The sequence below is a fragment of the Ambystoma mexicanum genome, chromosome 14 (genome assembly GCF_040938575.1).
Source record: "Ambystoma mexicanum isolate Mex_15411 chromosome 14, UKY_AmexF1_1, whole genome shotgun sequence".
Classification (NCBI taxonomy): Eukaryota; Metazoa; Chordata; class Amphibia; order Caudata; family Ambystomatidae; genus Ambystoma; species Ambystoma mexicanum.
The window spans coordinates 201,082,087-201,108,444 of NC_090940.1; the positions used below are offsets into that span (position 1 = coordinate 201,082,087).

General features: G+C 49.7%; 1 protein-coding gene across 2 annotated transcripts in view; it reads right to left on the reverse strand.

Annotated features, from left to right (window-relative positions):
• Window positions 1–19,484, reverse strand: part of SIX4 (SIX homeobox 4) — a 103,443-nt gene extending 83,959 nt beyond the window's left edge. For both annotated transcript variants that reach the window (XM_069638922.1, XM_069638921.1), the window contains exon 1: window positions 18,713–19,484. In XM_069638922.1, the coding sequence (XP_069495023.1) occupies window positions 18,713–19,362 (650 nt within the window). In that variant the 5' untranslated portion in view covers window positions 19,363–19,484. The remainder of the gene's footprint in view (window positions 1–18,712) is intronic.
• Between the last annotated feature and the right edge of the window lie 6,874 nt (window positions 19,485–26,358).

Here is a 26,358-nt window from a genome sequence, read left to right on the forward strand (position 1 = left end):
GCTGCAAGACCCCATGACCTGAACCTACCAAACTAACTCGCGGTCAGAAATGTTAAAGGTATTTGTACTGCGCACCGTCACCAACGGAGTTGGTCCCCAGGCGCTCTGGCGGATCTGCAAATGAGAAGGTGGGACGGGTTAGTAGGTGAAGCGGGAGTAGGATAGTGAGAGGAGTGGTGTTCTGTTGGCAGCTTCAACTCGGTATACACTGGGTGCTGAGCTTCGGTGCAAGTATTGGATCTATGTCAGTCCTCGTGTGCTCTTGGTGTTGCTGTGTTGTGAAGTGCGTGCGGGTTGTTGTGCGAGAGATGGTTGTGTGAGATTTGTGAGTGAGATAAGTCTGCAGAAATGCTCAGCTTTTTTTGTTAGTCGGTTGTATGAAGTTTAACAGATGTTCAGAAATCTGTCTGAGTGTGGCACTCGCCAGTCCTCCCAATCTCATCAGGGTGGGCAAAGAGGTTATGTCTGGCAGGGTTTGGTTTGTGTGGGGCGCTCCCTGTGCTGTTCTAACGCGCTCTGTAAGTGTTCTGATTGCTCCTCGCCGTTCTATTCTAGTCAGCTCTGTAGGTGTTCTTATGCTGATGGATTGATTTATGTGGGTTGGGTATCTATTCTCCTCCTTGGGTGGTGGGGCTGGTGTAGTGGACTCCTCTCAGATTCTATCTAAATGATAGGCTACGTTACAGAACCCTAAACACTAGTCTTCCAGTCCTCACAGAAGACACACAACATGCTCCAATTAACAGCAGAAACAGCATCTTGAGTGAGAGGCCGCATACTAAGCACCCGCTCTCTACAAACCACAAATATATCCACCGTAAGGATTGAATGGCAAACAATCTAAGTAACAGTCCCCCATGGGAGACCAATCTAATCCGAAACTACACCGACCACCCCACACCCTTTCTCTCAACTTGCACCATCGCAATAGGCCCACTAACCTAATAGGAGAGCACCCAGCATCACTGTATGCAACAGCTTCCGCATCCCCACCTACGAGATCGCAAAGCCCCAAGTCTCAACACCTACCTCAAACACACACCAACAGTCTGAAATTCCCTCAAGGACAAACACTGAATAGTGCACTCATCAACACCAGATCCCTCACTGCACATGCCCTAGACATCCACGACCTCACTACAAAGCTTAATTTTTACTTTCTGTCCATCACAGAGACCAGTCTGTATCCGGCTTCCGGCCCAGCCCCATCTCTCATGATTACTGATGGGTATGCAATCCTTAGATGCGACAGAGTACGCTCCCGAGGAGGCGGTGTTGCCCTCATCCACCGGGCCTCACTCCTGATAAGACCTTATAGTCATTCTACTGAAAGAGACTGCGAACGCCTGTCCATTAAATGGTCCACTGCTCAGACGGACATCACCATTCACACATTTTACCGAGAACCAGGCCCTACTCCAACCTTTGAGGAGGAAGACCTTATACACACACCCTAGGAGAAAACACAAAACCCTCCTCTCGAGTCTTACTACCTGGAGACCTCAACTTAGGTTTCAACAACCCCGCTGACTCCCCCAGCTTAAACTTAGCAAATGCCCTAAATAACCTTGGCTTCAAACATTGTATGTTCTCTCCTACACATTGCAAAGGTAGACCTCAACAACCACATCAGTGTTACCTCCAACACCCCTTGGCCATTGTCTGACCATCACATACTGGCTGTCACCCTCCGAACCACTAAACCAGCTCCACCCCCTCACCCTCTCTCCTGCCCATTCTAGCAAGGAGCTCCAAGAAAATCTCAAAGTACCCCCACTACCTAGCCAACCTGTACTCAAGCACCCTAACAGCAATAAATGCAGTAGCCCCTCTCCTCCCAAGAAAGACTAAGTCCTACGATCACTGCAACCCTTAGTTTTCCAATGGTCTCCAACTACTTTGGGTCAAATAAAAGACGAGCAGAAGCAGTCTGGTGAAAAGACCCATCAGAAACCCACAGACTAGGCTTTAGCAACTTAGCTAAGAAATGCAAATAAGCCATCACTGCAAAGAAGCCCAAATACACAATGCTAGAATAGATAAAGCTATCTCAAACACACAAGAGCTATTCAAAATCCTTAGGGAGCTTGCACCACCGACCTCTCCACCTAGCTTAAATCACCAAAGACAAAGCTTGGTGCACCAGCATCCAAAACGCCATGCATGCCAAAATATGTAACCTGCAGCAGAAGATAGAGAAAAAACAAAGTCCTGTCCTCCAAACTCTCTCTCCCATGCAAAACACCATGCGCCTACCACCCCTCCCTTCCAGTTCAGAGAGAAATCTCTGAACAAGAAACCTCCAACATCATCAGAAACCTCAAACCATCATGGTGCAAAGGGGACATATGCCCAGCAACAGTCATCAAACACTGCTCAGATACCCTACTGTCACGTCCCCGGTCACACACCGCTTTGCCAACAGTCTTTCCCCACATTCCCACATGTCTTCATGTAACTCCCGACGGCGGCTAGGCTACAGCTATTGGCGGCACAGCAAACAAGAGAGACTCATGTCCGGTACGAACTCCTTACCTTCAGTGACAGTTACCATGGCGACTTTCCATGCCACATCATGGTCATCGGCTTAGTCTTGGGCCTCGCTGCGTTAAGCGACACGTGATTAGGAAGTAACATGCTCGAATGGGTACGCGAGATGAGGAGCACGCATCATGTGATCGGAGCGTAACTCACGGGACACGCTCACATGACCTTTCCTACCTTCAAAAGAATCGAGCGAACGCTCGCACATTGCTTCACAGCTGCTTACGGCAAGTTTCATTGAGCGTTGCCTTGTTTCTGCTTCCTGGAATCCTTGATCACGGACTGTTTCACGGACCCGCTCTTGCTTCTCCTTGGTACCTCTGCTTTGTCGATCACTTCCGGAAAAAAAAAAAAACTTGGCTTTTACCTGGACTTGCTTTGGATCATCCCTTGTTGATGTTACCAGCTGGCTTCCGACCACGGACTGTATCTTGGACTGATTACGAATTTCCCCATCACAGTACTTTGCTCACGTTTCTTGGCTGAAATCAGGTGTTAATCTCCATCAAGAGTGCCACCATATCACCATCTGCTGCCTGCCGTCGACCACCATTGTAGAACCCTGCCCAGTACTACACCCGGGGTATCTGACCACTGGCATTTGGGTAAGATTAAGTGTGATTTGTCCTTTTCAACCATTCACTGTCTTGCCTTCCTTTCCCTAATCTCGTTGCTTGCCTTACAGTGGTCAGGGGGTTTTCTTCCGGCGTTCCTGGTTCCAGGCTGACGGTACTCCACACCTGTGGCCTCAAAGACTGCACGGGTAGTTATAATACTATTCTTGCCCGTGTGGTACTTGGGGACGGAGGATTCATCTACACGACCATCAAGTCTTAACACCTACTTCCATTCATCACCAAATTCATCAATTCACCGTTCTCCACGCATCAGGTTCCTGCCTGCCTTAAGGAATCATGGGTCCTCCCACTCTTCATAAATCCTCCCTAGACCCAACCTCGCCCCATAACTATCGCCCAGTCACCACTGTCCCATTCCTGCTTAAGATCCTAGACAGGGCTGCACAGAATCAAATCCAACACTACCTAGAATCTCACCATATTTTAGGTATGTGGCAGTCAGGTTTCCGACCAGGCCATGGCACTGAGTCAGCTCTATTTGACCTGAAAATACAAATGGACGGCTTCAAGGATGAAGTCAAACCGGCACTCCTCCTACTTTTAGACCTTTCTGCAGCCTTTCATTTAGTAAACCTTCTGCCACCACCTCACATCGGCAGCCAATTTTTCACAGGAAGCTGCACTATGAATAGCCTCATTCCTGGAGAGCCAATCCATGAGAGTCTTCTGAGACGCCGCGGCTGCCCCCCCGACCGCCGCCATCCCCATACCCTGCAGGGACCCCAAGGCTCCTGTAGAACAGCTTTACAGAACCATTATTTGACCTCTTGGATACCCTCCTTCCCCTGGTGTGTATGAAGACTCCCATACGATCAACAAGATTTACGCTGCCATACAGTCCTGGATGGTGGCCAGTTACCTTATCTTATCTACTCTTATAAAGCACATTGTTCCCCCACTGGCATCATGGCGCTACAGCTGCATTGGTAAACATACAGCCGGACAAGTTACCGTTACCTGTGCCTTTACAATGATAAGACAGAGATCCTGCTTGTGAGCTCCCCAGCAATGCTAAAAAAAAACTCAGCCCTCAATTCTCATCATTCTGGATAGATGGCATCCAGACCAAGACCTCTGAGGCAGTAAAAACACTGGGGGTACACCTGGACTCAGCCCTCTCAAACAAGTCAACTCAATGGCCTGCCTCCTCAGCTGCATACACAGGTAAGCTGATAATGCAGCGAGACAATTCATCGCCACAGAAAGTTGCATGACCATCGCCAGAGCAATAACAGGCGTTAGACTTTTGACTACTGTAACTCTCTTTTTTGCCAGAACCTCCAAACAGAACTTAAATAAACTACAGATTATCCAGTACAATGCATTACGACCGGCACAGAACATCCCCCAAAAAGACCACATCACAACAGTGAGAAGAAAGGGGCACTGGCTCCCCATCCGGGAAACGATTATTTTCAAATCACTTTCCATCGTGCACAAATGCCTGAGCAACACTGCCCCTCATTATCTCTCACAGAAAATAGAAAGACTCAAGTCCAACAGACCAGTAAGGCCTATCCACGCCCATAGACTCATTGTGCCCAAAGGAGGGGGGGGGCTAGTTTCCCTTTTTTCATGGCAAGTACTTGGAATGCACTAACCACTGTGCTTAGACCAGAGGCCTCGTACTGGGCCTTCCACTAAACTTGGAAAACTTGGCTATTTGCCTAACTGATCTCCCCTAACCAGCTACTCAATGTAGTCACCCTTTGTGTTTGTTCCCACTCCGCTGAAGTGCTCACATATAACTGGTCAGTTATATGACCCTGACCACTGGCATTGGGGTTTAGGCGTTTATAAATGAATTAGGAGTTCTAATAAATCTATGTAAGAGCTCTGCTCCAGTTGATCTCGTTTGCTCCTCCTGGGTAGATCTGTGTTCCGCTAGCTTTATGTTGTAGATGTTATTTAATTAATTTAAATTCAGTTTACCCACAGTCCTTAAAATGGGATTTAACCCAGTCATCTACATGGTGGGGGGTAACATTCTATCACTGTGCTTTTCCAGCTGTGCTGCTATTCAGTGGTGAGGGAGGCTGAAGCCTTTTCCTAGCATCTAATGAGTGATTTTCCTCGCTCCATGGTGGTAGCATGACTCGCTACATGTTGCCGGCTTGACCGTTATTTGTGTGAGTCGAGGAAAAACCTTGATCCACCACAACACATTATGTCCTCAACCATGAGGGAAACCACTTGGAGCCTCTGTGGAAAGGTCCTATGGCTAAAGCAAACACAAATCAAGCAGTAATATATGCTATTTCCCAGCACCCACTCATGCAAACCGGCTGTGGCTGACCATCTGTTGCAAGGGATTTAACACCCCCAATTGTGCATTTACAAACGTTATGCACAGTACAAGGATACTTCCATGTGTCAAACTGTGACTGCAAGCAGACAGACTCTTTTGGGTTGTGTGCAAGTCTGAAAGGAGTGCACCCGTATGTAGTGTCTATGATATGGCATTTATAAGGCGCCAATACACAAGTGTTTCAAGGCGCGATGAAGAGGGCACTAGGTGTGCCATATCAGGTGTGAAATAATAAACCAGTTCTAGCTTTTAGGTTCACTTTGTATGGTCTTCTGGTACTGTTAGTTCTGCATGGCGTGCATACACCTCATTTTACCACCTCATTTTCCTGCCTCAAGCACCTGGACTCCTCCAACTGCACTTTCGAATACCCGCTCCCTCTGATGCTTTTGTCTCCTTCCGGGCCATCTCTCATCACTGGCCCCGAGTCCACCTTCGGCGCCATCCCGTACCTGGACTACTCCAACTGTAACTGTCACACTGGTGTCTGCCCCCCACATTCCTAACTCCTACAACAACGGCCCTTCTCTACTTGTCCTTCTCCATGTCCTTTGGTATGCGATATTCCATAACCCCCTTCCGCGTCACTCTTCCCCCCCTCTCTCCATCCTTCCACCTTCCCCTCCTCTCCTTACTCCTCCTAATGCCTAGTCCTCTTCACTATCCTGACCCCCACTCCTCCAGTTACCCTCCTTCCTTCTCTCACCGCCCGAACCTTCTTTACCCCCCCCCCCCAACTGCCAACCACTCTGCCCTCATAAACACTGCTCTCTGGAACGCCAGATCCATCTGTAATAAAACTGCAGCTACCCTTGATCTATTCTTTCGTCTCAACCTTCATTTCCACTGTCTTACTGAAACCTGGATTCCCCCTCATAACACCTCTGTCCCTGCCTCCTTGACGACCTCTTCTTCCTCCTTCATTCACACCCCCCGCCCCTCAGGCCGTGGTGGAGGCGTTGGTCTCCTGTACCACCCCAAATACATCTCCTCCTCCTCCTCTCCCCTCTTTCCCTTCCTTTGACTTCCTCTACAAGTCCTTCTCCTCTCTCCACCCTATTTCCTTCCTGATCATCTATCGTCCCCCTGGCCCTCTCTCTTCCTTCTATGAAGACCTTGATCACCTCCTCTCACTTATCTCTCCCTCCCCCTCTCCTCTATCTGTACTTGGCGACTTTAATATCCATCTGCCTCCTCCCCCTCAATGTTATCCCCACTCCTCCATCCTCGACTCCTACCTCCTCTCCCCCCTTCCCTCATCCCCTACTCACTCCTCTGGCTCCACTCTTGACCTCATCTTCAATTCCTCCTACCCCTCCTCCCCTGTCTCTTCTCTTCCTGTTGATCTCTCAGACCATGCCGTACTCTCATTCTCCCCATCTCCTCACTCACACTCCACTATTGCTAATCCCTCCCCTCCAATCTACTCGTGTCGTTACTTCAACGCTACCTTCTTTTCCGACACCTGTGCAGCTTCTCTTCCAACTCCCCATGACTTTGCTCTACTCTCTGCAGACGATGCTCTCTCTTCCCTTTCCTCTTCCATTTCCACTGCCCTAGATCAACTTTACCCTCTTTCGTCCTGCTCGGATGCCTTCTCAACCCTGGCTCACCTCCCATCTCTGTTCTATGCGGCGCCTTCTCCGGCGGTTAGAGAGACTCTGGCTCAAAACTCCCTCGCTTTCTAATCAAACCTCTTACTTTTCTTACCACGCACTTTACAACTCTTGTCTTGCAGCGGCCAAATCCTCCTACTACTCTAACCTTCTCCAGTCTCATGCCTCAGACCCTCGACGGATCTTCCAAACTCTCTCCCGTCTTCTTTCTCCTCCCACTCCTGATCCCTCAACCAATCCTACACTCTCTCCTTCTGACTTTGCCAACTTCTTCTCCTCCAAAATCCTCACACTCCGTCAAAAAATTAACTCCCTCTCTGACTCTCCCTCTCCTCCTCCCCCCTCTCCTCCCTCTTCTAATATGTCCATCTTCTCACCTGTTTCCCCCTCTGAAGTCTCCTCCCTTCTATCCTAAGCCCACCCCACATCCGCCCCCTCTATCCCTCTCCCCTCTGTTCTTATCCCCAAGATCTACCCTCTCCTTATCCCTTACTTTACCACCTTCTTCAACTCCTGCTTCTCCTCATCTACCTTTCCCGCTGCTTTCAAACATGCAACGATTATTCCTATTCTTAAGAAACCTTCTGCCGATCCACTTCTCACTGCCAACTACAGGCCTATCTCTCTTCTACCTTTCCTTTCTAAGCTTCTTGAACGCCTTGCCTACTCTCAACTCTCAGCCTTTGTTACTTCTTCCTGCCCTTCCTCCCTTCCAATCTGGCTTCCATCCCAAACATTCCACTGAAACTGCTCTCACCTCTATCCTTAACTCACTCCTCTCTGTTCGGCATTCCAAGCAATCCTCTATTCTTATTCTTCTTGATCTCTCTGCAGTTTTTGACACGGTCGATCACCCACTCCTGCTCCATACTTTCCTCCTTTGGGTTTAAAGGCCCTGTTCTAAAATGGTTCTCCTCCTCCCTCTCCTCCCGTTCCTTTTCAGTATCCTGGGGAGGCCAGTCCTCTCCTTACTTTCCTCTTATCTACGGTGTTCCTCAAGGCTCTGTACTTGGTCCTTTCCTTTTCTCTCTTTACACCTCCCTCATTGCCCCTGTCATCTCCTCATTTGGCATTTCCCACCACTTCTATGCTGACGATACTCAACTCTTTCTTTCTCCTCCTCGCCTGACCTCCACCTTAAGCTCTCCTCCTGCCTCACTGCTATCAAGAACTGTATGTCCTCCCGCTTTCTCTCTCTTAACACTGATAAAACTGAAGTCCTTTTCTTCCCCTCTAATTCTCTTCCCCCTCCCGGTCCTCCCCCTTTCATACACTTTCCTCCCTCCAATCTCCCTATCTCCCCCCCAAGCTCGTAATCTAGGCGTTCTTTTTGACTCCTCTCTCACCTTCTCACAACACATTTCGCCGCAACTGCCGTTACCACCTTTACAATATACGCCAAATCCGTTCCTCCCTCACGTCCCATGCCACCAAACTCTTAATTTCCTCTCTCATCTTTTCCTGCCTCTTCTACTGCTCTTCTCTAATCTTTGGACTTCCCGCATCACAGCTTGCCTCTCTTAAATCCGTATACCACTCTGCTGTTCGTACCCTCTGTCTCCTCTCCCCCGTGACTCCATCTCTTCCTCGCTCTCACCTTGGCTGGCTACCCTTCCACTTACAACTAAAATTTTACTTTCTCTGCCTCGTCTTCAAATCCCTCCATGGTCTTGCTCCTCCTCATCTCTCCTTCTCCCCCTCCCTTCGTTTCGCTGACCATTTCCTTCTCCCTTTACCTCCTTCCCCCTGTGCTTCCTCCCGTTTCCACTCCTTCCAACTCCTTGCACCTCTTCACTGGAACTCACTCCCTCTTACAATTCGCTCTACCACGACCTTCCCCTCATTTCGCACTTCCCTTAAATCCCTCCTCCTCCATTCTCCCCCTTGAAAACTTCCCCTCTGCCCTTTCCACTTCCCCTCCTCCCCGATTCCTCTCTCCCCTCTCCTACTCCTCTCCCTTCCATTTTCCCTCGCCCTGTCCATCTCCTACTCCCCCCACTCTCCCTTCCTCCCCCCTCAGTTAATTGCTCTTTGCACGGTTTTGTTGAATGATTCAAGATGTAAATTTTGCTCCCATTGTTAAGTGTTGTTGTTATACTGTATTCTGACGTTCCATTGTACGGCGCCTTGGTGTAAAGCGTTCTATAAATAAATAAATCAAATCAATCAATACAGGATTGCCAAGCTGCATGTGATACAAGTGCCAGCACTTCTAGAACATAATTTGAGAGTTCTGTTTCGGCATATTTTTAAACAGGAGAAGAATTGCTATGAAAACAAAAGTGGATGGGAGTGTTGGCTGCCTTTCTGCACTTAAAAGGCTTGGGACTTAATATTGATCAGTTGATGCGCATTGCATTTACCTGTTCTGTGCCACAGGAGAAAACATGCATACACTTGAATTCTGCCAGGGCCAACTCTTTATGCAGTTGGTAAAACCAAGAAGTTTCAACAGGTATTGTTTAAAAGGTTCTGAAGCCAACAGTAATCATTGTGATGCAAGGACTTTATTTGCCATGTGCAATTCTACATGGTAAATGTGAATGTCTCGGTCATTCATATTGCAAACGGTGCATCTCGACTCAAAGCTCTCCACCTCCTAGTTAGCAATCAAACCTGGGGAAAAACTGAATCGGAAAATAGATCCCCAACCCCAAGTTTTGTAGCTCTTGAAGCGTTTCCATAACATCACAAACTAAAAAGGAGCAGCTTGCCTTTGTCAAGGATTACAAGCAGATTACCACACAGTTTCTTTAGTTGTTGGTCAAGAATGAACAGCCATAAGACTTAGAGCAGATTATTTTGGGGTTCTTAGCAACTAATATTTTAGGACAATTAAAGAGGGTATTGTGCTGGATTGTATCTTAACCAGTTAAAATTATTCACACTGATTTGGTACGTAAATATTTGTATTTAATATACTATAGTCCGAACGGACATGTATACATTGCATAAGCGCATCAAGCCATCCTCAGGCATAAATACTGTCATAATTAAATAAACAATCATCCATAGTTAAAAGCATCAAATATTAAGATTTTATTTGAAAAAATTAGGTGCGCTCCCCCACCCACTCTTTCCATTTATTTTTTTATTAGTAAAACGTATTATGTACACACGCAAAAAGAAAATTTTAAAATACCAACAAACAATTGTTTGACCAACAAACAATTGTTTGATTTCAAGATGTATTATTTCATTTTGCAAAACGAGATTTGCAGAAATAGCATCTCCGAACCTGCTTTCGACCAATGCCCGATTTAAAGTTTTCGGTTTAAAAAAGGAAGAAAAAAATATAGTGTAAATCATCCTATCCAAAATAACATCCATTAGACGTTTAAGTGCGCATCCTAGATGTGTAGATGAGGGTTCTTCGTGAAAAGAGAACTCTTAAGCCGCAACCGTGAAGACCCGGGGCTTCTTGGCGAGCCGCCCCCCCCCCCTCCCTCCCGCCCCGCGGCAGGGGGTCTCCCGGAGAGCAGCGCCTCGCCGCCGGCTGTGTGAAGACGCCAAATGGCGGCCGCTCCCTCCCTTCCCGCCGCGCGCCGGGCCCACGTGCAGCTGCCGCTGCTGCTGCAGGCCAGTTGAATAAAGAGAGCTCAGGCGTTTGTTGACATGCGGCAAACCCTAAAATGGTGTCCTCGCCGGCCTCCCCGGGAGCCCATGAATGAGAGAGGACAATCGGCATTCTTCGGCTCTAATTGTATGTTTGTTTAAGACCCTCCCTTAATCCAGAAGCTCCTACTTTGAGTGGCCATGATGAGGTCTGGCTGCTCTTTTGGTCATTGGTGGAGGGAAGGGGGGCATTAAAGCCGCCCTTAGCTTTATAACTCCCGCTCCCCACGACTCTGGCGCCGGGAGGTCCACGCACTTGGTCTTAGTCTGGCCAAGAGAAATGAGGGGACAGGTTATAGGTCCATATACCTTCCTTAGTCAGTGAATGGGGGTTCCCTGCGGGGTGTGGAGCCCCTCGAGTCCCGCCCCCCCCCCACGTCTGTGCGCCTGTAGAGCCGCCACAAGGTACACGAGGCGCTGTAAGAAAAATACCCACTTCCGTGAACTTTCTCCACATGCCTCCTCTCACTAGTCACCATGCACGACCAAGGTCACTTTTTTGGGTTTAAAATGGTCACCAACGTTGCCATTCTGTCTCCACGTGATACCTTCAGCTATGGTGATCCTGACAAAATAATTGTTCATTCATCAACAATAGTCCTATCTAAAGGCACATTATACGAGCGCCGAAAGTTCAGCTACAGAGAGTTAAGCACATTTGCTCAACAAAGTAACCGATGGGCCCAAACTGAAGAAAAAGAATTGTAGGCCAGACTGGGTGAACCTGCTCCTTAACCACCGCCCCCTCCCCCAAATGGGCGAACTTTAAATTAGCAGTCCTTCAGGGACCAGCCCCACCACCCCAGGACAAATGATGCACACTGTAAACAAGGTCAGGCTGACTGGGGCGCGCCCCCCAGCAGAGGTCTGAATTGTAAACACCCATTCTACCACAGGTCGCAAGTTACTGTACACCAGGTCAGACTGGGTGCACCCCACTGGCAGAGGGACCCACACTGTAAACAAAAGCTCAGGGTCAGGCTCCCACGCCACAGCCACTGGTCACACTGCAAACAAGGTCCGGTCTAGTGCACCCCACCCCGGGGAGCGTCTGCAAGAAGCACACCTCAGGTGACATGGGGCCCACAGTAAGCAAGGCACATTGACCCATGGCTGTGCACTCAATGGGGGCAGACACAACAAAGATCCCATTCGGCATGCCCTCACTGCCATAGGGTTCACCTTGTAAACATGGGCAAGATGAAGTGCACCACCCCAGCGCCACAGGTCACAAAAGCTGCCCAGTAGACGTGGTCACATTGGGTCCCCACAAGAGGCCAGAAGCGGCACCGTAAAGAATGATTCAGGTGGGCACTCTTAAATGCTCCCAATACATCCAGATACATATCTACAGAGATCTAAAGTTGGCATGGCCTTAGAGCCAAGATGCCCCCAATTACATACACCACTAAAACACTGCAGCACCTCACCCACAAGCTGGTCTCCCATCTAAGCGATCATGGCCGTTGCAATCACTGGGTGAAAGTTGCAATGCCCCAACCCAGCCCCAAGTCTGGAGGACTGGGTCAGTGCAACACTGGTGCCTTTAGTCCAAGACCACCAGTCTACAAGAGAAGACAACATGAACCCCTCCATGTCACAGACCAATTGCAGTGGCTCGTCTAAGTCGCCATAGGAGACACCAGGAAGACCAGGCGCTGGCTCCCAGTCTCTAAAAATCGAGGAGTCCATAAAAAGTCAAGTGTTCGGTTAAACAATCCTTATATGTGGGCATCCTTACTTACTGGCAAATCGACGAACTAAGTCATGGTTCTGCAGCTCCACAGATGTTCTGTGCTGTGTCTCCCATGATCCATCGACTTTGCTGGCATGGGGAGATGGGAATTGTAGTTCTCATCCACAGAGCCAAATGTTGCAGGTCCATGATCTAAGTTATATCACTCTCTCTCATGGGGTGAGGTACTCGAGGACTCCCTATTCCACACAGAGCAAGAAAGGTGCGTGAACCGGCTTCAAATTGCAGTCCCTGCTGTGATGCGACAAGGCGAAAGTAGCTCATTTTAAAAATTCAAATAGAAAAATAGACTAGTGGCCCGATCCTTGCTATATACACTTGAACACTGTCACAGGGCCGTGCTGCAGACATGGCTTCATGGGCACGGGCACGGTCACAGAACAAGCAAGGAACAGGTCAGACTATATATATACCCGAACTAAATACCCCAGAGGAAGATCGGCATGCAAGAAGGACCCCAAGGTAAGCCAAGTCACACGGAACAGGGTACTGTTTTTGGCTACATAAACAACAGGGACTGTGGAGACCACGGAACAGGGCCCCGATCCATGGCACAAGCCATGGGCTGAGCGCCGCAGCAGAGGCACAGGTGCAGGATATAGTCCCAGGACCACAGAAGAAAGCCTTGGCCCATGCCACCAGGGTCTTGATCAGTTGCTCAGATTCTGGCGGTCGCAGGGTTCTCCTTTTAGGGCTCAGCTCGTGTGGCTTGAGAATTAGGGCTCCCTGGCCCCACAGAATGCTGCCGAGGTCCACCGAGGCCTGTACCATGTAAAGCCATTGCGCCCCTGATCGATACCCCTCGCCCGAAGCGACAGCAAAGTCAACTTTTGTTGAACCGCCATGGACTACACAATCAGCCCAAAAGGTACACCTAGAAACCCCCAAGGAACACGTCGTGGATGCTACAACCCATCCTTCGTCACCCTGTGCACAATCCCACTTCAGTACATTGAGGGACGAGGGCCTGGGGTCGCACCCCCCAAATTAAAAAAAAAACTCATTTGGGTATCAGCACGCCCGCAAAAATGCGTGCAAAAAAAAGCATCTAGCGAACGTCATCAGAGGTTATGTTCGTAGTTCTTTGGTAAGACTAGAATCCAGAGTTTTTCTTTTTTGGCGAGTGGTACTATTACTCCCCAAAGAGGGCATGCGCCAAGAGGCTGTGAACATGGAACTTTGTAAAACCACTTTACCTTATATTGCACTGTATTCCGTTACCCCGGAGAACTCGGTGCCTGTCCTTTCATATGGCAGGCTGGTACGATTGTTATTTGATCTCTGTATAGTGCCTACTGCCATAGTTCATGACATTGAAGCGCTTTTACCTGTCAGAGGCAAAGGAGGGGTATGATAGAACATCAGAAGTGGTGAGGAGGAGCAGAGTCGGGTAAATAGTTGGGATGAAGGAAAAAGGTGTAAGAGCCATGTGTGCAACCAGACCGAGTGTATTGTGGAACTCAACTGTACTCTATGGGGCGCAGCGCCGAAAGGAGCGATTGCCAGGGGGCAGGTCTAGAATCGACCCACTGCATGGTGAACTGGACATATTGAAGCCATGCTCAAGAAAACACAAAGCCATCCTACTTACTTCACTAGAGCCCAATGGGGCAGAATTCCCTATTGCATTGCAATCCTATTTGTTTTCACTAATAACTTCCACCACTGAGAACTCAGGAGAGTAAAATACTTTGAGGCCCTCGTTAACAGATGCGGCTGTCTGTCTGATTAATTTCTGTCTCGTCAAAGCCTAATCTCCATAGACTTCGAGTGCGGGGGAGGGGGCGGGTTGAGATAAAGGGGCAGCCCCCCCTCACTTCTGTAGGAACGGTGGTATAAATCACACGTTGCCCCGTACAGATGTTAACACTTTCAAGCTGCCGACTCTACCTCTAATGAGACTGCACAGATGTTCAATGCTACAGGAAGTACACCCCCATTGGCTGCTAAACCGTGTAGATGGACTGCACTGGTGCTGCTTCAGTGGCTGAGGAGCAGCATCAGGGACTCCCCTGCAGCACAATTCTTTAAAGTTGAGCAACAGTCCCCAACGCAGTAAGCTGAAAGGTGGCTCTGCAGGTTAGGTGCCTGTTGCTGACATTTTTTAATTTAACATTTACTTATCTAGCATTTGTAGCGCGCGCCAAACACGTAGGTATGTGGGCGCTGGAGAGCAGGCAATAAACATTATTGGGTTACCACAGGCAATAATGGAAAACAGTGGCTTGGCATAAATCATAATAAGAATATTTACAGATCAACCTAGAAGTCCTTTAGCTTTTTTTTGCGGAATACCACCTGTAAAAGGGGCTCTAAAATGCACTGTGTTCACCTGGGAACGGGTCGAGCTCTGTTACTTGTTCATATTCACAGAGGGAGAAAAGTCTGCTCCCGTGGTGAAATTCAAAAACCACACCCGCTGTTAGCAACCTATGAAGGGTGAAAGGCGGAGCGAGTTGAACATATTCAAACCTGTGAACTGCTGGCTTACCTAGCCGGCACGTGCTTTGAAGTTATACGTAAGCACAAGGTGAGGTGCGAACCCGCTGTTGTCAACCTATGACGGGTGAAAGGCTGAGCCCGTTGAAAATATTCAAACCTATCCGGCAAGTGCTTTGAAGTCATACGTTAGAATGAGGTGCGGTGCCGAAGAGTACCAGGACACAGAGCTGGGTGGCCGTGCATTTTGCCGAGCCGGACATCTGACCCTCCCCCCCACACACACCCCCATGCCGCGCGAGCTCTCCCTCTCTGGAAGACTGGAGTGAAAGCAGATCAGAACGGAGCTCCCGAATCAGGTTTCAAAACACGGAGCCTCGTGCGTGCCAGGCCCCAGCGTGGGCAATCATTAACTCTGTCACAGGAGACGGCGTGCGCGCTGCCCGGCCTTGGTGGTGTGCGTGCCAGGCGCGGGAGACACCGCAAAAACTGGGGAAGTCAGGAGAATCCTAACAAGGGGGGCGGGGCCCGAAGTCAGATAAAAGGAGGCACAACAAGTGCGGAAAAGGGTCAGAGGGAAAATTGATAAGTCACAAGAGTGCAGAAAGCATGGCAAAACACGCCACGGGAGCGCCGGGCTAAGGGGGGGGGGGGGGGGGGGGCACACCACGCACGAAAATGTGAAACGTATCAAGCCACTGCCGTAAATTGTGTACAATATTTACTTACCAGGAAGTGTGGAAATTACCATCCTGTCAAGTAAAGTACTACGCCACACCAAGCAGCGCGGGGCCCGCCTAGGGGCACTGTGCCCTCTGGGGGAGCTGGAGAGGAGGGCGCGCCCCACCTGACCGGTTGTGAGGGGTGGGAGTAGCTGTAAACGGAACATGCAAATCACACCTCCAAGAGCTGTGTGGGGGTGGGGGGCTCCAATGCCACTGGCCACCATAGACTGTGATCCCATGTTACACCCCCCTCTAAATGAGCTCTATTGCCATAAATGAATAGGAAACTGCTCGGCTTCATGTGGGAGACAGAGCAGAAACTGGGGAGGCAGCCGTGTGCAGTCCCATGGAACTTCTTCACTCACGAATCGCTACCTGCTGTAGTAATGAGTTGCTTTATTTATCAGCATTTGTTAGGCGCCTATGCAACACAATGATGTTTCCAAGCGCCACAAGGCAAAAAAAGGGAGGGAACAGGGGAGAAATAAACAAAAGTACGTAATCAAACAATAACGGTCCTACTAGGCCTTGTGGCACTCGGATTAGCTAAACGAATACATTATTTAGTAGTTTTCTAAAATAAACCTTTATGTAGTGTGACGAGAGAGCGCTACTCCCCTATTAAGTACCACTTATGCGTAATAATGCACCTTCTACAAAATGCAGTTTTTGGTGACTAAATATAATCAAAACAAATCCACGTAAACTGGATGTGTGCCCGTCAAAAGTTCTTGTAATAGATAACCGGATAGCCAATGCGGGTTTCGACCCGACACCACAGGTCTTCTTCAGGGCTTCTCCAGTTTTAAGTTGAGCAAATGCTCCGTTCCAATGTAACCAGTTGCGACGAGTCCTTCAGACCTCAATAGTCAATGCAGGCATCAGATCTTTCCATCTTATCCTTAAATCAGGTTCCTAGATACAGATGAGTCGGATTCGTCTAACTCCAAGATGTACCAAGGGATCTAGCCGAGTTAGGCAATCATGCAATAATGATACTTACCAGGGGAAGCTCTTAGATGAGAGAACAGAGCCGGTCTAGTGTTGTGTGACCGGTATTTGCGGGCCTTGGCTCCAGGGGTGTTGCTAGGTCTGGAAAACATCTGGGGCTATGGTAATGTCGGGACTCGGGGCTAGCTAGCCTTTTGGTTGTAGTTCCTGAGATTCTATCCGGGGCTTCAACCAAAAGACCCGGGGCTATAGCCCCCTAAGCCACCCCTAGCAACACCTCTGATTGGCTCCATTCTATTGCGTTACAGAAATGTGGCTCTGTTTAACACAGGACCGGCTCTGTTCGCTCATCTTAGAGCTCACTCTGAACGTTTAGGGATAATTATTGCATGACTGGCTAACTCGGCTAGATCACTTGGTACATCTTGGAGTTACACAAATCCGACTCATCAGCGCCTCGGATCCTGATTTAAGGATAAGGTGGAAAGATACAACACCACATTAAGTTACATTGGAACGGAGAATTTGCTCAACTTAAAACTGGATAAGTCCTGAAGAAGAACAGTGGCGTTAGGTCGGTTCTTGGCTATCCGGCTACAAATTAAAATAACTTTTAACGGGTACACATCCAGTTTACGAGGATTTGTTTTAATTATATTTGGTCACCAAAAAAAGTTGCATTTTGTATGAGCTGCACCATTACGCATAAGTGGTCATTACTAGGGGAGTAGCGCTCTCGTCACACTACGTAAAGGTTTATTAGTTTAGGGTGACATTGGGCAAAATTCACCTGGTGAGACCACTGCAGCTTCACAACCCAGTATACTAGTTTGATAGGGCAGTTCATAAAAAAAAAACGTCCTGCCTCTGTTTTTGCTACTGTTCCAGCCATACTTTGTATTTTTTTTGTTTATTTTAAATAATTTCCTTGTGCAACATTAAATAATTTTTTGTGACCTTTCTAGTGTTGTGCGCTGTGCTTTTTCCGTTCGGAAATTTGGGCATTCACGGTTCTATTTTGACTGCGGAGAGTGCGGTTCATTTTCCTCTTTTGGTTGAGATATATATATATATATATATATATATATATTAGTGGTCGCTCGATGGAGGTGCAGCCGCTCACCTACATGGTTTCTAAAAATACCCGACTGATTTTATCCCTAGGGCAGGTGCACGGTGGCCTGTCGGTATATTGTAAAGTAGGAGGGGGTGCTCACCTGTGGGCCCATAGACTGTACACAGAAGCAAATCGTGTCACAAGTCTGGGGTCAAAGGCACAGAACTTCCATGAGAAAGGGCCCCGTTGCTGGGCGGGGGTGCTCAGATCTTGGCACACGCGCGCTTGGGTAGGGGGTTCAACAGACAGTGTTGAGAGGACCTGGGCGCAGTGGACCGGAAGTGCGACACTGGTGCGTTGGCACCTCTTGGAATGCGTCTGCCCATGGTCCAGTGTATTGGGACAGCGTAAAGTGGGAGGGGTTTGTAAGATGCACACCTCCCTCCGGGTTCTGTGAATTGGGGGCGAACAACAGACGGGTAGGGGGCTCACCACAGAGTACGGGAAACTGGGATCGATAAACCTTTTGGAATAAGATATTGGGGTGGTCTTTTCACCCTTTGAAAGGGAGGATGTTGGGGAGTGTGAGTGAACTGTTGTGTATTGGCTGATCTGGTGGCCGCCTGGAGAGGCATATAAGGGGAGTGGTCTAGGTATCCTGGACGAGCTGGTCTGGACACATCTTTCCCAGCGAGCGATGAGGGGGTCGGGTCATTGGGGAGTGGTCTGCACACATTTTGGAATTACCTTACTGGGCAATGGAATGCTCACTAGACGGGAGTGCGGATTATTCTGTTGTCTCCGCCAAAGTCGGAGTGGAGTGTATTGGGGGGGGGGGGAGTGGGCTGCTTGCTCCCTGGAGTGGTATATTAGGAGAGCGGTGTATTGAGGGGGGCAAGGGGTCTACGCACACCTTCGATGGCCCTGTACTGGGTGGTGAGTCAGTCTGCAAACCCCGCTCGGGGTGCCGTTTAACGAGGGTTCGCTACATATATTGGGGAGCGGCCTCCGCAGCCCGTGCATTAGCCCGCTGAGCACCAGCGCCCAGTTCTTGCTTGCTCACCTCTTGGAGTGCGCCTCGCTCGGCGTGCGGTCCCGCTGGCGCCGGTTCTTGAACCAGTTGCTGACCTGCGTGAGCGACAGGCCGGTCAGGCCGGCCAGGCTGCGCTTGTCGGCGGGGGACGGGTAGCGGTTGGTGCGGTAGAGCTCCTTGAGCGCGGCCCGGGACTTCTCCTTGAAGCAGTAGACCGTCTCCTCGCCGTCCCAGATGGTGCGCGGCAGCGGGAACTTCCTGCGCAGCCGGTACTTGTCCACTGCGCCCAGCGGCCGGCCCCGTGCGCGCTCCGCCTCGCTGTAGCGCGCCCGGTACCAGAGGTCCTGCAGCAGCGGGTGGCTGGCGGCCGGGAAGGGGTGCGCCTCCAGCAGGCTGAAGAGCTCCGGGAAGCGGCCCTGGTGGAAGGCCACCAGCGCCCGGGCGCGCAGCAGGCTCTCCCCGCCACGTAGCAGCTGCGCCGGGGGCAGCGCGCAGAGGAAGCGGGCCAGGCGCTCCAGGTGCCCGCCCTGCTGCAGAGCCTCACACACGCAGGCGACGTGCTCCGGGGAGAGCGAGAGGGCGCCCACGGGGGAACCCGGGGGTCCCGGGAAGAGGAGCCCGCAGGCAGCCTCCTCCGCCACCGCCTCCTCTTGCTTGATCTCCCTGCCCGGGGAAGACATGTCCGCCTGATCGTGGATCAGGTTTCTGCGGGAACCATCCGATCTCGGGCCCCCACCCCGAGTGTAAAGGGATCCTGCGGCTGCCCTCCCGGCGAGCGAGCCTCCCCCGCAGCAGCACACCGTCCTGCACACCGAGCCCAGCCCTCACCCTCCCCATTGGAGGAGGGGCACGGGGGAGGGTCCTGCCCAGGCAAACCCAGCCGTTTCCATGGGAGCCGTCAATCACGGGCCGGAGCCGGCCAAGACAACACCTCCACCTGAGGGGAGCCTGCGACTCGGTGCGGCCATTGGGAGGCACGGCCCACACCTGGCCATGTCAGAGACGAGAGCAGCACTTGCAAAGTCCACCAACTCTGAGGCACAGACGGGCCCCTTCAGCGTCCTCCACTCGGGAACGGAGGGCCAATTATAGAGTGGCCCCAACTCTTGGACACACCACACACACGCGCACACCTACACTGTTCACAACTCTTTGGCATAGCTCAATCCTATATTGTCTTCATTTCTGGAGCACCTCATAGGACATAGTCGCAGCGTACATGTAGTGTCCACAAATCCTGGGCAAAACCCATGCCTAAGTAGCCTGTAGTGTCTCCAATACTTAACTAGAGGAGGATGATCACACGCACGGTGTCCCACATTCTTGGATAGGGCACACACAGGGTTCTCCATCCAGAGGCATATAGTAAACGCCTACAATGTCCCCCATTTTTAGATAGAGAACACACCTGCACTGTCCACGCTGAGGCTCATCTCGCCCTGTCCCCAGCATCGCACCAGAGCAGACACCTACCATAACTCCAACTATTAAATAGATTGCAGACGCACAGAGTAACCAATTCTCAGAGGTCAGGATTAGGGTCCTGCCATAACCCCAACCGGTGGTGCCAAATCCTCTGTTCTAAAATCGAGCAGACATGATACCTGACTGTCTACATGTCTGCGACAGAGATCACGCATGCAGCGTTTCCAACAGTGCGGAGGTCAGCAGTTCCTCACCCCCTGAGTAGGATCGGACTCCCACATTGTCCATAGCTTTGAGTGGGGTCAGCAGAGGCGTCGCTAGGGGCGTGGGGGCTGGAGGGGCTATAGCCCCGAGTCTTTTGGTTGTCGCCCTGCATAGTATCTCCAGGGGCTACAAACAAAAGGCTAGCTAGCCCTAAATCCTGACAGTCCCGTCATTAGCATAGCCACAGATGTGTTCAGACCTAGCAACACACGTGGGGATCAAGCATATAAGGTCCCTAATTCTGAGGGAGAGCAGAAACCCACACCTCTGAGTAAGAGCTGACACCTATAGTGTGCCTAGCTCCGAGCATCAGCCGTTTCCACAGTTCTGAGTAAGAGCTGACGCCTATAGTGTGCCTAGCTCCGAGCATCAGCCGTTTCCACAGTTCTGAGTAATAGGTGACGCCTATAGTGTCCTAGCTGCGAGCATCAGCCGTTTCCACAGTTCTGAGTAAGAGCTGACGCCTATAGTGGCCTAGCTCCGAGCATCAGCCGTCTCCACAGTTCTGAGTAAGAGCTGACGCCTATAGTGTGCCTAGCTCCGAGCATCAGCCGTTTCCACAGTTCTGAGTAAGAGCTGACGCCTATAGTGTGCCTAGCTCCGAGCATCAGCCGTTTCCACAGTTCTGAGAGCTGACACCTATAGTGTGCCTAGCTCCGAGCATCAGCCGTCTCCACAGTTCTGAGCAAGACGAGAGTAGACGCAGTGTCTGGAGGATATTTTTATGGGGCAGCCATTAATTCAAGGGGTTAATTTCCCCCCCTGTTGCCCCCCAACCAAGAGCGCCACACCAATTGAGCTCTGACTTAGAATCTTGACTAACTCTGCCTTTGATTCATATAACACTATTATGACTCCTCGCCCCTTCTACAATATAGAGCCAAGAACCAGGGCGGAGTGCAGAAAGAATACTCATTTATTGTTCTTTTAACGAATAGACAAAATCCTAATATTACACAATGATCATCAAGAGGCACTCCGCCTCACCAATTCGTTTTTCAAAATGAAAAATCACAGAATCTCCAAGACACAACACGTGCACTTTTCATTTCTTGACTTTAGTCCTCCCATGTCACATGTAAAGAGAAACACAGGTCTAGAGGCTACGTCAGATAATTCGGTCACTCACAAGGCCACTGCTAAGGTAAAGATAATCAATGCAGTACCCTAGAACATGACATGACAGCTGTGCTTTACTATGTAATTGGTATGTGGTCTAACTTAAATAAAAGGTAGTGCTTTTCTAACTGCAAAAAAATTGACATGGACAGGGTTCTTTATTTCTGACATTCCTGTGCACTTTCCAGCAATATTCTAGCCTAAGAAACATTGAATAAAACCCCTTTTCCCAGCATATAAGGAATACCTTTTCTTTTGCCGCTAAATAGTGAGAATGTTCCCCTTGAATTTGCAGTTCCTAGTTCCCTCTATATCTAAAATGTGCTTTTAAACCAGCTATACTCCCTTGGCGTAAGCATGAAAACACTTTTCTGCACAGCACAGACCCAGAGATTCAGTTTTCCATTTGAAACACACTTCTGCTTTTATGCAAGGTTCGGCAAGTGTTAAACAATTTGGAATTTTATTTTTAAATGCACCCATACCCATTTAGGGGATTTTTTTGGGGTTTGAAAAAGGGTAACAAGTGATCCACAATTACTTGAACACCTATATATTTATTTATATATGTATTGAGCATTTGTATGGCGCCAATACATTAAAAGTGTTTCCAGGCGCCATAAGACAAGGGGGGTACAGGTGAGAAAATAACAATAACGGTCCTACTAGGGCTTGTAACATTCGTATTGCGCAAGTGCAATAACAGGAAGTAGAGGGAGGAGTGCCAGCAGGCAGGGGGCTGGACAAGTGCTAAGTGGGGGGGGAGGGGGCAGGAGGGCAGGCGCTCAGGCAAGGAGGTAGGGGTCAAATAGTGCGAGGGTGGAGGACTAAACTCAGTAGGCTAGTCTGGGAAGGGAGCCAGAAGGCAAGTGCTGGAAGGGATAAGAAGAGACTGGCCAAAGGAGATCCTGCCCCAGAAAGGCTCATGAGGGTTACAGCCCCCCAGACATTAGAGGCAGGTGGAACTAGCAGAGGGGGAGGGGGAGAAGAAAAGGAAGGTCTTGAGAAGCTTCCGGAATTTAAGGAGATCCAGCTCAAGACAGAGAAGGGCAGGAAAGCCATACCAGAGGGAGGCTCCTGCTTAGGAAAGAGATCTCCCCCCCACTCTCTGCTTAGAGAAGTGCCTGACTTGAAGAGAGTTAGAGCTAAAAGACCGAAAAATTCTAGCAGGGAAGTATTTAGGGCGAGAGAGTTGGATGTAGTGTGGTCCCAGGCTGCAGAAAGCCTTGTGGATAATGCAGAGGGTCTTGAATTTGATCCTTGCAGCCACAGGGAGCCAGTGGAGATATTGTAGGAGGGCTGGAGAGACACGAACCCTAGGCTTGAGGCCAAGGATACATCTTGCAGTCCTATTCTGAATTATTAGAAGATGGCAGAAAAAGGCAAATTAAGGAAGAGGCTGTTGCAGTAGTGAAGCCTAGAGAGAACCAGAGCTCTGGAGAAATTGGGTTTCTGGGGGAAGAGGAGGAAAGGAAGAATGCCTCTGAGGAGGTGATGCTGAAATTGAGATTTCTGGCCAAGTGCGGCGATGTAAGGTGTGAAGGAGGGAGATGATTCAAAGATGACACCACGTTTTCTTTACCTCAAAGGAAGATGAGGGGAGGGGGCCCAAGGAGGGCGGCCAGAGTGTAGTGGGGAGAAGGGGGCAGGAGGCCCAATGAAAATGATTGCAGTCTTATTGGCATGAAGGCAGAGATCGTGAGAGGCACACCATGCCTGAATAGCAGTCAGCCAGTCGGGAATGTGAGAGGAGAAAGAGGGGGGAAGCTTAAAGGAGAGCTGAATGTCTTCAGCATAGCATTGAAAATGAGGAGAGAAGGAGGAGATCAGGTGGGTGAGAGGGGCAAGCTAAATGTTGGAAGATCCATAGCAAGAGGATAGAACCCTGAGGGACGCCGCAGGTGGAGAATGAGATGGACGAGAGGAACGGGCCCAGTAACCTGGGTATCACTGGTCAGGCTCTGGCATGGCTGACCTCCTTCCTCTCCCACAGACCCTCCCAGGTCCAACTTGGGCCTTTCCTCTCTGCTATCTTTTTCTCTACCTGTGGTGTCCCCCAGGGGTCTAACCTCTCTCCCTGGTTGTTCAAACATTACCTTGCACTCCTTGCAAACCGCATCGCCGCTCTCTGCCCCAACTTTCAGTGCTATGCGGATGACACCAAGCTCATTTTCAGGCTACCATCTACCTCCTCCTCTCCTTCCCTCATCTCCGACTGTCTGTCTGCTATCCAGGAGTAGTGTGCTGCCAACAACCTCTGCTTTAATGCCAGTAAAACTGAGATTCTCCTCATAGGCACACCCGCTCCCTCCTTTCCTGTAACTCTCTGGCCGGCCTCTCTTGGCCCTCTTCCAGCTTCCACCTGCAAGGCTAAGAACCTTGGGGTCATCTTCGACTCCACACTCTCCTCTTCCCTCACCTTCCCCAAGAAGCTCACCGTCTCCAGAGCTCTGGTCCTCTCTAGGTTGGACTATTGTAACAGCCTCTTTCTAAATCTGCCTGCTTCTACTCTCCGCCCTCTGCAACTTATCCAGAACAGGACTGCAAGACTTGTCCTTGGCCTCAAGCCCAGGGATCGTATCTCTCCAGGACCTGAAATCCCTGCACTGGCTCCAAGTGGCTGCAAGGATTAAGTTCAAAACCCTCTGCATCGTTCACAAGGCCTTCTGGGGGCCTGGGGCATCAATACCTTCAACTCTCTCTTCCTAAATATCTTCCCCCTCAAGCTCTTCGCTCATCCGCCTCCAACTCCCTCAGGGTCAGTTGCTTCTCTAAGCAACGAGTTGGTGGTAGATCTCGTTCTTTGGCTGGTGCCTCCCTCTGGAACAGCCTGCCTGCCTCCCTCAAACTTGAGGAGAACCATCTCCGGTTCCGGAAACGCCTCAAAACCTTTCTCTTTGCTTCTGCTTTTTCTCCTCCTCTCCTCTGCTGACCTCCTGGCTGTAACCTGAACTGCACTGGCTACCTGGACACCCTCTGATCTCGGACCCAGGTCCTTCCCCTGCCAGCGTCACACACCTGCACTGCCCAGCTGGCACCCCCACACTTGGGTCTGTTCCTGTATCCCTACAGTCCTCCTACCAACCCTTGACACCTGATGTCTGCACTTACCCTGCACTTACCACTTGCTGGCCGCTACGTACTTATTGTTATCATCTTCCCATGTACAGCACTGTCCCTTCCCATGCACTTGCGCGATCTGAATCACACCTGGCCTAGTAGGATCGTTGTCCGTCCTTCCTCTGTTCCCCTCCCTGCGCCTCAAAACACTTGTGTATAGGCACGTTATAAATGCCATATCATATCATATCAGTTGAACCTGAGAGGGCCTATTCGACTGGAAGGCGATTGAGCAATCCACAGCTTGGCCAGTGATGCCTAGGTTATCATGAAGCTGATTTATGAGGGTGGAATGATTGACGTGTCGAAGGCAGAAGAAAGATTGGGGAGAATAAAAGCAGAGGGAGATTTGGAATCAAGGTTTGAGAGCATGTCTTCACAGGTGTTCAGGAGAGCAGTTTCTGTGTCTCTGGCTGCTCTGAAGCCAGACTGATGGTCGTGAAGGCAGCCAGCAGATTCAGTGTGATGGATTAGTTGGCAGATGACCAGCTTCTCCAAGTGTTTATCCAAGAAAGGGGGGGTGGAGATAGCTGTGGGATATATTGACCCACTCAGCAGAATTCCCATCCATAACCAAGCTGCACTTCAGCAGTTAACAGCAAACAGCAAAATGGCTGTGCTGGCTCCTTTGAACACCATTGCCCCGCATCAAAACTGTGTTTGCAGCTACAAAATGATGGCTGCACTGTCTTGCCAAGCACCTATTGGACAAGTTGGAACAGGGGGCACACTGAGAAAGGCTGCCAGTGTGTGTTCTTGTGTACACCAAAGAAGCAAATTGAAAAGCAGCGCTGCTCTGCTGCTTGCTAAAAAGTTCCCATTGAAAAGGGAATATTTTACATAGAAAAGGATGCTTCCCTGACGCTCTTTTCATCTGTTCAACATCACACTGCTTTTATCAATGAGACCCTGCTTTGCACATGCATATTCAGATTGTGCTCCAGCAGAAGAGAGCATTATCCCCGAATGAGAGGCTGAGTCAGACCAGATCGGGGAAATCAACAAAGTTTACTCTCAGCCGCACGGAAAATGCTTGACTTTTGGGCTACAAAACAAAGTTGGGAATTCAGATGGAAGAGAAAACCTTTTGAAAGTGACATCCCAGCAGACTTCACCACGTGTTAAAATGTGCTTTTACAAATAAGAAAAATATCTGTTTTAAAAGTGTAATGTTGAATAAGGCCGTGTCCTTGCCCAGCAATGTAAAGGGGGTTTTGCTGGGAAACATATATGGGATATTTTATTTCAACAGGCAGGCTTGCTTTTGATTCAGAATAAAATAAAATGAAGAAATAAATGTATTGGCTGGACTGGGGAATCAGCCCAAACAGGTTTTCTGCCATGGCTCAAGGGACATTTGGGTGCTGACAACAGGAGTGGCCTACCCCCAAGAGAAGCCACAATGGATTTCTGGGACGCCTATGTGTTAATTGTGCCCTTTGAAACTCTGAATGGACCAGGAGGCAGAATATCACACGCAGCTCAGACTTCTGTCTGTGCTCCAGGTTGACACAATAGATTGTGGGACCCCTACGTGTGACTTTTGGAAAATCACCTCCCCTCCACTTCTACTGGGGAGCTTCAAAACAGACTCCAGAGCAGCCTTGGCAGTTATGCCCTTATTTGGTAGACAATGCTGGCCATCTGGCTCCAAAGGCTATTTTATTAATACATTTCAAGACTTTTTATCCTCGAAATTGGACAACACAGTAATGTGAAAGTTTCACAATTTAGATGCAATTTTGGTG